The 15475-nt window shown below is 40.4% G+C and overlaps 1 protein-coding gene across 1 annotated transcript; it reads left to right on the plus strand.

Moving 5' to 3' along the window:
• The first annotated feature begins 195 nt into the window (after window positions 1-195).
• LOC112233343 (transmembrane protein 65-like) lies at window positions 196-11819 on the plus strand. The gene is made up of 7 exons (XM_024400915.2): window positions 196-1462; window positions 8210-8254; window positions 8790-8857; window positions 9052-9106; window positions 10677-10719; window positions 10938-11043; window positions 11215-11819. Exons 1-7 carry the CDS (start codon window positions 1204-1206, stop codon window positions 11332-11334), a joined length of 696 nt encoding a protein of 231 aa, XP_024256683.1. The 5' UTR covers window positions 196-1203; the 3' UTR covers window positions 11335-11819.
• The last annotated feature ends 3656 nt before the right edge of the window (window positions 11820-15475 follow it).

Raw genomic sequence — 15475 nt, forward strand, 5'->3', positions numbered from 1 at the left:
GGCAAAACAAAGGTACTTCTGATCACACATGGCTACTCATGTAATAATGCCTCGAAATAAATTGAGTAGCGCATCCTGTTTTAAACCACAAGGTGGTAACATTACAGCATTTTTATAAACTTTGCTTTACAAACAGACAGCATGGGATGATTCCCTAGTTGTTGGATATTTGATTACCCATTTAGCCGAATGTATGTACATTGGACATTTTAATTTTGTAATGACTGATTCATTTAAATTTGATACGTTTTGTGTTGCATTTTGGGAGATGTGGTTTACTACTACTCGAGGCGGAGCTCAGTCATGATGAAACTTGGACCAAGAAATATCTCTGGAGACGTGGTAGCAATAATAATTAATCTAGCTAGATGAATATATCATCTCAATGTAGTACATGATGATCGAGGAAGAACACGAGAAGAAAAAACATACTGTATTTGGGAGAAAAACAACTACATGGGTCGCAAGTGGAAATAATCGAGGAAGGCTTCCAGTCGACGACTCGGCTCATAACATTGAGATCAGTTTTTTGGGCCATATCAAGACTTTCTGAGGAATTGCACGGACGTTTGCAGTGATATTGCTTTTTTTCCTCAAGCCAAAAAGTGTGGACCCGACGCCACAATATTATTTTCTTACGGATCGTCGACTCATATTGGTAGGCATGCCAGAGTCTTTGGTGACATGCGGTTTTGTGCAATTAGCTTAAGTTGGCTAGCTAGCTATTGTTTTCCTTTCGCGAACTGCTCTGTCTTGCCAAACACATTTAGTAATATATTATTCCAGAAATGCAACAGGAGTCGACTGCAGTTTGCTAACTACATTAGTATTTCCAAAATAATAGAAGTGGACTTTCATTTTGCATGGGCATTACTTTATCTACAAAGTAACGTTGCAATAATATAATAATAATAATAATAATAATAATAATAATAATAATAGCTAGCTAGTTTAACTTTACTTGCTAGTGTGGTTTGGCTAGTTTGACTGCTCTCAAATGATTACGCTAACGCGTTCAATGTTGGCTACTTACGTTACTACAGCAAACACCTTGGTACACTAAGCTAGCTAGTTTTTCGAATTGGCTGGTTGGCAGTGCTGTTCAATGTCAAACTGGAGGAGAACCTATCCATCTTATTTGAAGGCTTTTGGGATACACCATTTTTTATTTGTACGAACAACACATTTGCCCCCTTTGCCACAATGTTCAAGCTTTGTCTTCAGAGAACTCTAGGATACACAGTCTCAGCAAGAGCAGTGCTGGAAAGTGTCACTGCCGGAAAGGTTTTGAAGGTGTCCCACGTGCAAAGCTGTTGGATGGGAACGCTCGGACTCAACGAGCAGCGGGAGCACCTGAACTCTCCAAAAAGAGCAAAAGAATTCATCTACAGCCTTCACCCCAAAGAAAGAACATGTTTACTCAAAGAACTGCAGAGCTTTGAGTCCATAGCTATAGCACAAGGTAAGATAAAAAGTTATTGTAAATCAAGTTATGTCCAATTTCAAGGGTCACTAATGGATATGGTTTCAGATAAATTATAGTCCAAATCTTTCAGAGATGAGTAGAAATAAGTGGAGGGCGCCCAACCAGAGTGAGTAGGGTTGCAGCCAAAAAATGCAATCATTGAAAGGGAATAGGCGCAACGCTCGCCCACCATTGAACATGATTTGTTTTATTTAAAGCAAGGTTAAAAGAAGGCCATTGAAGTCAAAACGTTAATTTTTTAAGCATGCATAAAATATATAGAGAATCATGGTGGGCGTGTTGCTCCTTTTCAAATAGAAAGCAACATTTTCACAAGGCGTTTGGGTGGGGTTAGGAGACACCAGCGTGGAGGCCACTTATGATTCATACCTCTTTCCAAGGCGTTGCCTGTAACCTGCCCCCTCTCCCATTTCTATAGCCAGAATAGATTCAGACCCCTTGCTTACAGCTGCACTGGGGATGAATAGGATTCCAGATTTAGATTAAGATGCGGTAGAGCCAGCGTGAGATAAGGCTTGGAAAACGTACCCCAACTGTGAAACAGATAAGATTGACGGTACTTCTCTGTGTAATATTTGGTATATTGTGACTATTCAGAATACAATGCATTTCTCATGTCTGGATTGAGGTATGTTTTCTGAGTGTTATCTCTCGGCCGGCTCCGCAGTGTCACAACCAAAACGAAAGCAAATGCATCCAACAAGCTTGGAGTAATTATTGCGTGATAAGAATTTGGGACCATATACCAAACTTTTAACCAATTCAATACTAGGGCTGTCCCCGACTTAAAAAAAACAACTTGTTTGACCGAAAGTAATTTATTCTTTCAACCAATCGATTGCAAAAACAAATGTACTCATAGTTTTCCACATAGACACACCCTATGTGTTTTAATAAAATCAACTATATCCATTGAGCTTGTCTGATGCTTTAAGCTTACGGTTTGATGCCTTAAGGGTGTCAGAGATCTAGATAAGCAGAAGAGAAATAAAACTTAACCAGAACCCAACTATTCTCCTCCCTCCCCTGCTGGCTTTCGCAGTTTCTGCCATTACTCTCCTGAAGATACCGGTAAAATGCTACATGAGGTGTCTGCAAACTTTCTCATGTGGAATGCCAATTTATCTTACCATTTCTACTAGGGATGCATGATATCGGAATCGGACGATATTAGCTAAAAATGCCAACATCGGTTTCGGCCCAATGTCTAGTTTAACTGCAATGTTAAAAACTGATGTCAAAGCTACCGTGCATACCTACATGACGTAATGACGCCACATAAAATTTTGCGCTACATATGCAACACCGCATTCCTAACCTAGCCCACACAATGTCTGCTGTGTGAATCGAGCAGTCATTTGAAAGAGTAAGAACATTTCTGCAAGACAACTCAAAGGCAAAATCCATTAAAGCCAAGATAATGGAATTCATTGCCCTTGACAATCAACCGTTCTCTGTCGTGGGTGATATTGGCTTTTGCCGACTGGTCGAGCACCGGTACACAATTTTTCAGATGTTGCCCTACCGGAGTTACAGTAATAGCGTCACTGCTATTAGCTTCACAACATACATACTATGGAATGCTGTTTGGGTCTTTGCGTGTCAAAAAAGATACAGTAGCACTGTCAAAGTTGTACAAAGAAACTCTGTAAACACCGGCCACAAACTGTGTTTACGATACCGTGTTGGTAATAAAGCATAATTTGTTTGACCGCAACTTCTGGAGTAGCTAGCTTTAGCGTGGTACCTAGCTTGCACCAATACAACCAGCCTGAAAACAATGACCAGTAGAAACTGCAGTCATTTTCATTATTCTTCGCAATGATTTAGGAATCCTTGTGAGTAAGTATTAGCTACGTTGCCACTTGTTGTTCGCCTATTGAAATTGAACTTCAGTTCATGAAAAGAAATGGCTAGCCAGCTACTTAACCCTGTTGCCCAAAGCTAACCTTATAAGCAGCCAGCTAGTTTATCTGGCTAGTGAGGCTCTGGTTATGTGTTGTGAAGCTAGCCACAATAAGGATTAGGGACAATAGTGTAATTTGCGGTTTGCCTTCAAGATAAAAGTATGTCACTGACAGTGATACAAATGAATGCAAATAGAATTATGCCATACTTTTATTTTGAAGGCTAACCGCAGCATTCACTATTGTGGCTAATCCTTATTGTCAATCAAATAAGAACTCTTATAAATTAGTGTTAATTTAGATGACATCTAGCTATATAGTTAGCTAACTAATGATAGTTACTGAAACAGATTGTCGTTTTGCTATGTTTTCGGGAAAGTACATAAACTCAGCAAAAAAAGACACTTACCCTTTTCAGGACCCTGTCTTTCAAAGATCATTTGTAAAAAAAAATCTAACTTCACAGATTTTCATTGTAAAGGGTTTAAACACTGTTTCCCATGCTTAAGTTGCTGCAGGGGGTGCTGAGATGTTGGTATGGGTAGCCAGGTGGAAAGCATAGTCCGTCGTAGAAAAATGCTTATTGAAATGATTGATTATCGTAGATTTATCGGTGGTGACAGTGTTTCCTATCCTCGGTGCAGTGGGCAGCTGGGAGGAGGTGCTCTTATTCTCCATGGACTTTAGTATCCCAAAACTTTTGGGAATTAGTGCTACAGGATGCAAATTTCTGTTTGAAAAGTTGGCCTTAGCTTTTCTAACTGACTGAGTATATTGGTTCCTGACTTCCCTGAAAAGTTCCATATCACGGGGGCTATTCGATGCTAATGCTAATGTTCTTAGTTCTACATTTTTTGAATGGGGCATGCTTATTTAAGATGGAGAGGAAAGCACTTTTGAAGAGCAACCAGGCATCCTCTACTGACGGGAAGAGGTCAATATCCTTCCAGGATACTCGGGCCAGATAGATTTAGAAAGGCCTGCTCGCAGAAGTGTTTTAGGGACCGTTTGACAGTGATGAGGGGTGGTAGTTTCACCGCGGACCCATTACGCACACAGGCAGTGATCGCTGAGATCCTGCTTGAAGACAGCAGAGGTATATTTAGAGGGCAAGTTGGTCAGGATGATATCTAAGAGGGTGCCCTTGGTTACAGATTCAGGGTTGTACCTGATAGGTTCCTTGATAATTTGTGTGAGATTGAGGGCATCTAGCTTAGATTGTAGGACGACCGGGGTGTTAAGCATATCCCAGTTTAGGTTACCTAACAGTACGATCTCTGAAGATAGATGGGGGGCGATCAATTCACATATGGTGTCCAGGACACAGCTGGGGACTGAAGGGGGTCTATAACAAGCGGCAACGGTGAGAGACTTGTTTCTGGAAAGGTGGATTTTTAATAGTAGAAGCTCGATTTGTTTGGGCACAGACCTGGATAGTATGACAGAACTCTGCAGGCTCTTTGCATTAGATTGCAACTCCGCCCCCTTTGGCAGTTCTATCTTGTCAGAAAATGTTGTAGTTAGGAATGGAAATTTCAGGGTTTTTGGTGGTCTTCCTAAGCCACGATTCAGACACGGCTAGGACATCCGGGTTGGCGGATTGTGCTAAAGCAGTGAATAAAACAAACTTAGGGAGGAGGCTTCTGATGTTAACATGCATGAAACCAATGTTTTTACGGTTACAGAAGTCAACAAATGAGAGCGCCTGGTGAATGGGAGGGATGCAGGAGGCTGCAGGACCTGGGTTAACCTCTACATCAACAGAGGAGGAGTAGGATAAGAGTACGGCTAAAATAACTGTTCGTCTCGTGCTTTGGAACAGAGAGTAAAAGGAGCAGATTTCTGGGCGCGGAAGAATAGATTCAAGGCATAATGTATAGACAAGGGTATGGTAGGATGTAAGTACAGTGGAGGTAAGCCTAGGCATTGAGTGACGATGAGAGGTTTTGTCTCTAGAGGCACCATTTAAGCCCGTTGAGGTCACCGCATGTGTGGGGGGTGGAACAAAAGGGCTAGCTTAGGCATATTGAGCAGGGCTAGAGGCTCTACAGTGAAATAAGGGGGGGAAAAAATCACTAACCAAACAGCAATAGACAAGGCATATTGACATTAGGGAGAGGCATGTGTAGCCAAGTGATCATAGGGTCCAGTGAGTAGCTAGGCGAGCTGGTGACACGGCGATTGACAGCTAGCAGATGGGCCTCGGGGGGACATCGCAACGGGAGAGCCTGTTGAAACCCCCTCGGACAGTTACGTCGGCAGACCAGTCGTGATGGCTCGGCGGGGCTCCGTGTCGGCAGCAAAGTGTCCAGGCCAATTTGCAAAAGTTATTGAGGCCCAGGAATTGTCTGATGGCTCTCTTCGGGTCGTCGGGAGATGGGCCTAGCTCCAGGCTAGCACCAGGCTAACTGGTGCTTGCTTCGGGATAGAGACGTTAGCCAGTAGTAGCCACTCGGATAGCAGCTAGCTAGCTGCGATGATCCAGAGTAAAGGTTAAGAGCTTGCGGTAGGAATCCGAAGATGTGGTAGAGAAAAGCAGTCCGATATGCTCTGGGTTGATATCGTGTTGTGCAGACTGGCAGGAATTGACCGGGCTGAGGCTGGCAGATGTCCGAGTTAACGGTGATGACTGTTAGCAGTGGCTAACTGACTAGTAGCTAGTTAGCTGGCTAGCTCCTGAAGGGGGTTCTGATTCTAAACTATAAAAAAATAGCAGATCCATATCACATTGGGTGAGGTGTGTTGCAGGAGAGTATGTTCAGTCCGTAGATGTAAATTGAGATTAAAAATATAAAAAATGTATACGAAGAAAAATGATATAGACGGGACAAGACAATTAAAACCAACATCCCACTGCTACGCCATCTTGGGGTATTGTGTATATAAAAAAAAAATATATATATATATATATATATATAATCCAATTTAGAATAAGGCTGTGGAAAAGGGAAGGGGTCTGAATAGTTTCCGAATGCACTGTAGTCACTTGTCATGAGATGTGAATGTCGGATACTGCTGCCTTGTTCCATGTCACTCTGTCTTCATGTTCAACAAGAAATCCCCAGGAGAGTCGCTTAGTGATTCAAATAACTTTCTAGTATTTCTTTTTACAGTCTTGTCACTAGTTGTAAGCCTTGTGATTACAACATCAGCTTAAACAGCTTTTAACACAGAAATTGCATTGAATATCAACGCAGTATGGCGTTGTAGTAATGGGCTCTTTGAAATGATAACCCTGTTATCCAAACAAGAATGCAACTATGTGCCAAGCATCATAATGAAAAGATCAAGGGATGATTGTCTGTTCACCCAGCACCAAATCTGTAATGGCAAGACCATGTCTCAGCATTTTATGCAAATATACCAATAAATTGATTTTTAATTTGGAGTGGTCAGAAGTGTGTTGAATAAATGCAGTTTCCCTCCCTTAGAAGCCATTAAAAAGCAATTAATAGTCTTGTCTGCAACTCCAATTTCAGTCAAATCGTTTTAGCAGATTTCAGGCTTTTTTGAGCTATGTAGTCATTTTACAATCTCTATGGCATCTGGCTGCATTGCCCATTGTTCACTGGCAAACAAAACATCTTGGTACATATTTCCTTTTTTCCTCTCCAATTTAATTTAGGATATATTTACTTTCACTGCTTTTATGGAGATTAAATTGGCCATCAGAGACTAGACACAAACGCACATCTTCTCCAATTTGGTTCCTAGCAGCAGGTACAGCTACTCTTATCTGATGTGTTGGCTGCTGGAGAAGTGCCAGTTCCTCAGAACTGTGACAGCTGGCAGATGGTGACGATTGCCACAGACGAGATGAATAGACAGCTCTGTAATTAGGCAGAGGCAGATGCACCACTCCAGCTAAGCTCTGAGGGAAACAACCTATCATCGCTGCCTGCTGTGCCAGTTGTTCAGAAAGGCAATTTAGAATGCAGTGTTGATATCGCTCTAAAATTATGTTGTCTAGGTCTCACTGATTCCTCCGAAATGAATGAAGTGGAGGACATTGGAGTGGCAGATGACATATGTAGCCTTATGCTATTTCTCATTGAACATCTACTGGCTGCAGATTGCACAGATATCAATTTTGGAGTCATAGAAGTTTTGGGATATTTTCCCATCCGCCCAGTCTTTCCCCCCCATGAGTCAACAGAAATGAAATCAAACCATAAGCCTTTGTTGTGCCAGATGGTGTTGTTTCCTCAGCCACTACCAACATGTTTATTATTGGTTTTAGAGCGACAAAGGTAAAAAGCTCTGGACATTCACGTCCCATTTTTCACGCTCCCTCAAGCACTTTTCTTTCAGTTGCAACATAAGTTTGTGGCTTCTATAGTCCACACTGAAAACCTATTCTCTTTTATGAGCGGCTGTGCACTCATGAGCAGTCTGGCCTGCTGCTTTTGATTTAATAAGTAGGCTATTTCATGACATCAATTGTATTTCCATCCCCATTTAACTGCGTCAGTTGGGGGTCACCTCACCCTAGTCTTGGGTTACCCCTCCAGAAATAGCGCCCCAACCCCTCTGTCTCAAGGGAGCATCTTTGACCTATTCCAACCATGGTCACATTTAGAGTTGTGAATCTGCTTAGTGCTCCCATTGAATATTGGCACTTCTTGGCTAGAGCGGAGTAGTTCATTCAACGTTAGGCCTATACAGTGAATAATATGCTGGAATGTTTGCAGAAACACATCTGTGCCAAGCTTTCTGGGAGAGAAAAAATGAGGGTGGATTAGGATCTGAAAGATCTCCCCAAGTGCACATAATTTTGCAAATATAAATGTTTGTTTTTGATGTTCTTGCCTTTCAGAGACGCAAGAGACTTCACCGCTTACTCAAGCTCAGATCAGATACGGTAAGATGAAAACTGTCACTCAAATTATGAATAAAATGTTTTTTGTACCATAGAGAGATTTATAGCTCAAAAGTTTTCACAGTGGGGATCAAAGAGGTCGTCCCTTCCATAGCCACATTATACACCTTGGAAAAGAGTCTCTAATTGTCTTATCAGCTTTGTTTCCCAGTCGCTCTACTCTAGTGCTATTTATCTCAAAATAGCCAACAATATAGTGTGTGTGGGGAAATGTTTGAGTCAGCCATTGAAAATGACAGTGTCAACTTTCGAACAGTGGTACTGAGCTAGTTTTTGCCAAGCTGTTTGACAGTATAGAAATTGTCAGTAGTACATTGCCCTCATAAACATATAGTACAGGCAGGCACAAACAAGCATGTGTGAGTCACTTAGTGACAGGGTAAGTGTCAGTCACTCGCATCACTCAACAGGAACATTCCTATTCATATGATGGAGACAACTCCCAAGACAGATTGATTTTAGCAGCAAACTATAAGAATACTTTTATTTTTAATATTCTTTACAATTTTGCTTGCAGTGCTCCTACACAATGCAATCCCCTTCATTGGTTTTGGCTTCCTGGACAATGCCATCATGATTGCGGCAGTAAGTGGTATGACTTTTTTAGGTGGTTGAATTTACATATCGTTTAGTTTTAAATTAGCATTTGAAATGTATTTTGTATTTCACATTGTAGATGGTCTATGGGAGGATGAATTGAGATTTGTTTTGTTTTTGGAAGTCAACATGAATATCTAACACCAAGAAACAATTGTAATATTTCTGCTTTTGACTTTTAGGGAACCCAGATTGAGTTGTCTATAGGGGTCACCTTTGGACTATCGACCATGGCAGGTAAGATTGATTGTGATCTGAAACATTCAAATGTAGCAGCAGCTCCCTCAATGGACATTGGTCGATTTGGAATACTTCAACATTCTGAGTGGTGCAGCGGTCTAAGGCATTACATCTCAGTGCAGGAAGCGTCACTTCTGTCCCTGGTTCGAATCCAGGCTGTATCACATCCGGACGTGATTGGGAGTCCCATAGGGCGGCGCACAATTGGCCCAGCATCGTCCGGGTTTGGCCGGTGTAGGCGTCATTGTAAATAAGAATTTGTTTTTAACTGACTTGCCTAGTTAAATAACATTTAAAAAAACACCCTTACAGGGGTCAATTATTATTACAGTATAACCAAAAGAGCAAAATAAACAGTCTAGATAGCCTCTTACCAATGGGGTACATTAACTTGCTATGGATACCACATCAAAAGATACCCCAGTCCTGATTTCAGAGTGAAACCAAAAGTACATATTGGGACGACCATCTGATTTGGAAGGTGATGATAGTATACCCAGTCTAGTATATTCCACATCCTGTGACAGATGGCATTCATTTTACCCTCTACTATGGGGCCTGATGGATTTTGTCGGCTACTTTTTTGGAAGCATGTAGGCTACTGTCCCTGAATGGAATTCAACTGACAAATACTTTTGTTTATTTGATATCTGCTTTTTCCATTGATGGCTACGGCAGCTATTACAATTGGGCTAAAGGATCTCCTGAGAATTGTGGGATGCTTTTGTTTATAGAGTAGACTGTTTCCCTCATGCCAAATTAATCTGTATTTAACTGACTGACCACTGAGCACATCTGATCAGTCCCAAACAACTGCTTTTGCAAGGTTTTGGATTCGTTAGACTGAGATACTCACATTCTGCTTATGCTCCCCAAAAATACTTTTTAGTGCACTAAAACAAAAACGCATTTCGGGATGCAACACTAGTGTGTGGAACTGAATTCCTGGACCACTCTAGCACCTTGGGGTTCACTTTTGCGTTATCACCACTATCCAAGAAATAATGGTTTAATCAGTGAGTACAAGAACATATAGATGCTTGCCAAATCCAATTCTCATAGTCAGCGCTATCTAATGCTGGCTCATGTTAATACACATCGATCTACTTGAATTCATTGTGCTTGAAATTGGCTAATCTCATCCATAATTTACCAAGTGCTATTATATAGTGCCACTACACATCCTCACCCCAGTGCAATTTATGGTTGCTCCTTATCCCAGTGTGATGCACAAGCAGCGTTTTCACGATGCTGTCAGAGTTTAAAGCAGCCAGATCTAAGTAGTTCCTTGGGCTGGTCAATATTGTGGCTGACTTTTGAGAGCTCCCTGATGCTAATGAAATGGAGTGATAATACAATTCAGTACACTGATCTAATTGCAAACTGTAGAGACAGTGGCTGAACTTAAAAACACTTTTTAAGTATCAACAGCCTTTCAGCATTGTTACATGTTTAAACAAAGATCAGAAGAACAGGAGCAGTTGTATTGAAAAATATTGAACTGATTTTGAGAATCGTTTGCTTGAAAGACTATGCATAAATCCCTGTTATTCCCCTTTTGTTACAGCTGCAGCTCTTGGGAATCTGGTTTCAGACCTGGCTGGCCTTGGGTAAGAGGACCAACCACTCCTCTGTTAGTTCTATCACAGTCTAAATATTAGACCTATCAAAGCTGTGCAAGTACTTCGGGGGTACACGTTACTGGGTAGACGGGTATGATTATGAAATGAGTGTGTGAAAATTCAAATTTGACCTTGAAATGGAAGGGTAATAAAAAATGTACATGACTACCATAGCTGGGTTTCTTATATTGTCCTTCTGTGGGCAGTCTTGCAGGATACGTGGAAATCCTAGCTTCCAGGCTAGGAATGCAGGTTCCTGACTTGACCCCCAAGCAGGCAGACATGTGGCAGACCAGGGTTAGCTCGCACATGGTGAGTGTTTAGAAATTATCTTTATGGGCTGGCCTAGTACTGGACTAAAAATCTTAATCTGGTTATGAGAAACTGGCCATATATAAATTGAGATATTTAGAGGATGGCTGGGTTACTAGTTATCCATGTTCAAAGAGTTATGATAACCTAATAGACATGCATTATTCTCAGGGAAAAGGCATTGGAGTCACAATCGGATGCATTCTCGGAATGTTCCCACTTCTATTCCTAGGGGATGATGAAGATGAGCACAAGAAAAAAGAAGCACAAACAAACACCCCAAACTCTTAACAGCATGTAAACTATTTTTTTGGTCTCGCGTCAATTGCAACAAGCATCAGCAGCATGATTTTAGTTGATCTCTATCTCTGAAAACCTTGTCTATTTCATTATATATGCCATTTACCAGACGCTTTTATCCAGTGACTTAGTCATGGGTGCATACATTTTTACGTACGGATGGTCCCGGTAATCGAACCCACTATTCTGGCACTGCAAGCGCCATGCTCTACCAACTGAGCTACCAGATAATCTTCTGAAAATGTATTATGAGCCATCAGGCTTATAAAAGTAGTTGCATTTGATGGCAAAGGTATTTTCGCAGGATGGATTTCGTTGATGGGTTGAACATTTGTTTGAGATTAAGTTAAACCAATGTACACTACCGGTCGAAAGTTTTTGGAACACCTACTCATTCAAGGGTTTTAATTAAATATTTTACTATTTTCTACATTGTAGAATAATAGTGAAGAAATAAACTATGAAATAACACATGGAATCATGTGGTAACCAAAAAAGTGTTATATATTTTACATTTGAGATTCTTCAAAGTAGCCACCCTTTGCCTTGATGACAGCTTTGCACACTCTTGGCATTCTCTCAATCAACTTCAGTCTTGAAGGAGTTCCCACATGTGCTGAGCACTTGTTGGCTGCTTTTCCTTCACTCTGCAGTCTGACTCATCCCAAACCATCTCAATGTGGTTTAGGTCAGGGGATTGTGGAGGCCTGGTCATCTGATGCAGCACTCCATCACTCTCGTTCTTGGTCAAATAGCCCTTACACAGCCTAGAGGTGTGTTGGGTCATTGTCCTGTTGGAAAAACAAATGATAGTCCCACTAAGCCCAAACCAGATGGAATGGTGTATCGCTGCAGAATGCTGTGGTAGCCATGCTGATTTAGTGTGCCTTGAATTGTAAATAAATCACTGACAGTGTCACCAGCAAAGCCCCCCGACTATAACACCTCATCCTCCATGCTTTACAGTGGGAAATACACATGCGGAGATCATCCATTCACCCACACCGCATCTCACACAGCGGTTAGAACCAAGAATCTCAAATTTAGACTCCAGACTGAAGGACAAATTTCTACCGGTCTAATGTCCATTGCTCGTGTTTCTTGGCCCAAGCAAGTCTTCTTATTGATGTCCTTTAGTAGTGGTTTCTTTGCAGCAATTTGACCATGAAGGCCTGATTCACACAGTTTCCTCTGAACTGTTGATGTCTGTTACTTGAACTCTGTGAAGCATTTATTTGGGCTGCAATTTCTGAGGCTGGTAACTCTAATGAACTTATCCTCTGCAGCAGAGGTAACTCTGGGTCATCCATTCCTGTGACGGTCCTCATGAGAGCCAGTTTCATGATGGCTCATGATGGGTTTTTGCGACTGCACTTGAAGAAACATTCCGCTCTGGACATTTTCTGTATTGACTGACCATGTCTTAAAGTAATTGACTGTCGTTTCTCTTTGCTTATTTGAGCTGTTTTTGCCATAATATGGACTTAGCCTTATTTGGTAAAAGACCATCTTCTGTATACCCACCTACCTTGTCACAACACAAGTGATTGGCTCAAACGCATTAAGGAAAGAAATTCCACAAATTAACTTTTAATAAGGCACACCTGTTAATTTAAATGCATTCCAGGTGACAACCTCATGAAGCTGGTTGAGAGAATGCCAAAAGTGTGCAAAGCTGTCATCAAGGAAAAGGGTGGCTACTTTGAATAATCTAAAATCTATATTTTGATTTGTTTAATTAACACTTTTTTGTTACATATTCCATATGTATTATTTCATAGTTTTGATGTCTTCACTATTATTCTACAATGTAGAAAAGAGTCCAAATAAAGAAAAACCCTTGAATGAGTAGGTGTTCTAAAACTTTTGACAGGTAGTGTATGTGATTATCATGAGTTATTGCAAGTTACTCATAGACTCATCCCTGTTGGCCCACTGATGGACTACACTGCAGTCAATTGGTTTACATTTTATCATGGAGTTGTTGGAAGCTGAAATGAAAACACAAATCATGTTGTCAGTCTTCAAGTTTCACAATTTTGGCAAAAGATAAAACCAAGGAAAATGTAAACTTACATCAATTTTATTTTTGTTCTGATTGAAACATCAACCGGTTGAACTAGCTTGTACATTATAGAATATTTTCAAAGGATATGTCTTTTGTTGAGGAATTTCTGTACAATATATGATTTTTCTTTTGTCAATAAGGAAAAGGGGATTACTTTATAATTTGACAATCAGGTCACGAATGCTGTTTATAGCACTACCAACCCAGTTTTTCAGAAGTTACAAACATACCTGTACTATACACACACTACATTGAGTATGCATAATGCCGTGGGTCCCTAGGATGTCAACATCTTGAATTGGCTAACTGTTGCTAACTAGCCTTCACAATTATTTTAGCAAAGCCTATTTTCACAGTCCATACCATTGAAGTGCCTCAAGTTGTATTTTTATTACTTGTTTTGACCTTTTTAAACACAAGCACACAGATTTTTATTTTGTGAAAAAGTATTTAACTTCATGTTTGAAAGCGTCATTTTTATTGTGTAAATGTTTGCTAATCTGCTTTATTTTGGAGAAATTAAGGAAACCGTTTCTGAAGTAAGCTGAACAAATTAAGCGTAAAACTGCACTCACTACAGTATGTGTGCTAAAACAGGTTGGATTTATGTGCACAGAAGACGAGCAATACAATGTTTCTTAAAATGCAATTACTGCACCTATTTTGTTGCCAATATTATATAATTTTTGTAGGATAGCTACAAATTTGTTTATCTGAGACAACCATTTACTTATGGTGGCCTAAAATCAGATTTTTTTAATAGATGTAATCAAACTAGTCATTTGTGTGAAAGGAAATTATTTGTTTTCTGTCTATTTGAATATCGGTATTCGTTTTCTCAGTTTGCCTTTTTTGACTTCAATAAATGCGGAACTTAAACTGGAATGCCCCTCATGAATTGTAATGAATGTTCATAATGACCCTTATTATTTAAACGATTACTGCTAAATGCAGTTTTGTTGTCAGCAATGTACTTGGATGTAAAAACACCATTGCAGCACAACCAGACTAATAAGAAAGTGTGCACCAAGGTGTAACAAATGGTTTGATAGTTTTGTTTGAAAGCAATGAATGTTGTTGTGGGTGAGTAGTATTTCTGCAGTTTGGTCTTGATCTATCTACATCCTTCTCTTTAGCACTAATCGCCATGCACAATTTCCTCACCTCTGCCCTCTGGTGGCTGAAACATTTGTATCTGCCTTGGCTCATTCCCCTTACTGCTATTCCTCCTGGCGTTCTCTGGTCTTGCTTGTTGCACCAATTTCCCCTCCCGTGGAATCTTTGTTTTTGCCTGATTTCCATCAATTATCTGAACAGGCATCTCCCCGTCCTTGCTATCCAACTCTTCGCTCTCCCTTATTGGTTATTGCTCCACCATGATATCTCAGACCTCTCCATCTCCTCCTTGTGTCATGTTTTTTCTTTGTCCCCATTAATGAACATGCAAGAAAGTCTCATGCTAATGAGAAAGCTACCGGCATTCATTTAAACAAATATGGACTTATCGTCCAATGCTCTTCCCCACTACCATGTGCATAAAATGTATCTATGCTGCCATGTTTGCATTTTAAAATGTATACTTATACCATTGAAGAGAAAATACTTGTGTAAAAAGACTGACTGCTCTTGTATTTTGCAACAATGATTTAATAAAACATGCAAACAATTTTTTACGGTTCTAATACTTTTTATAAAACTGTTCTGTCCTGCCTCCCCATCCCTCCTTTGTGCCTGTGGCCTGTGCAAATGCAGGCTAAAGGGGTATGCTTACCTTAATCCAACACCTTGTGATCTTGTTATGGAACATTTGGGGTGTTGGGTTGAGAGTTGCTGGACCTAAGTTTTAGTCCTGGTTGGGGCCACCCCCCGAATGCTCTACGGTATTTTACAGGTGCTTAGTCAATACAAATTACAGATAATAAAAATACGAAATTATGTCATCTTTTGTGTCCCTTCAATAATATACCTTTTGCTAACCAAGTTTTTCTTTAAACTAGTATTTTGTTTTTACTAACCATTCCTAACAATCTTTAGTTCTTTGTACAGCTAGACAAGAGGTACTTA

Source organism: Oncorhynchus tshawytscha, linkage group LG31 (assembly GCF_018296145.1).
Source record: "Oncorhynchus tshawytscha isolate Ot180627B linkage group LG31, Otsh_v2.0, whole genome shotgun sequence".
Classification (NCBI taxonomy): Eukaryota; Metazoa; Chordata; class Actinopteri; order Salmoniformes; family Salmonidae; genus Oncorhynchus; species Oncorhynchus tshawytscha.

Bases quoted from the DNA above. Each gene is read 5' to 3' on its own strand.
- LOC112233343 (XM_024400915.2), top strand. From the start codon at position 1,204: ATGTTCAAGCTTTGTCTTCAGAGAACTCTAGGATACACAGTCTCAGCA. The intron at 8,255-8,789 runs GTAAGATGAAAA...TTTTGCTTGCAG, and splicing joins TCAAGCTCAGATCAGATACG to TGCTCCTACACAATGCAATC. The intron at 10,720-10,937 runs GTAAGAGGACCA...TTCTGTGGGCAG, and splicing joins TCAGACCTGGCTGGCCTTGG to TCTTGCAGGATACGTGGAAA.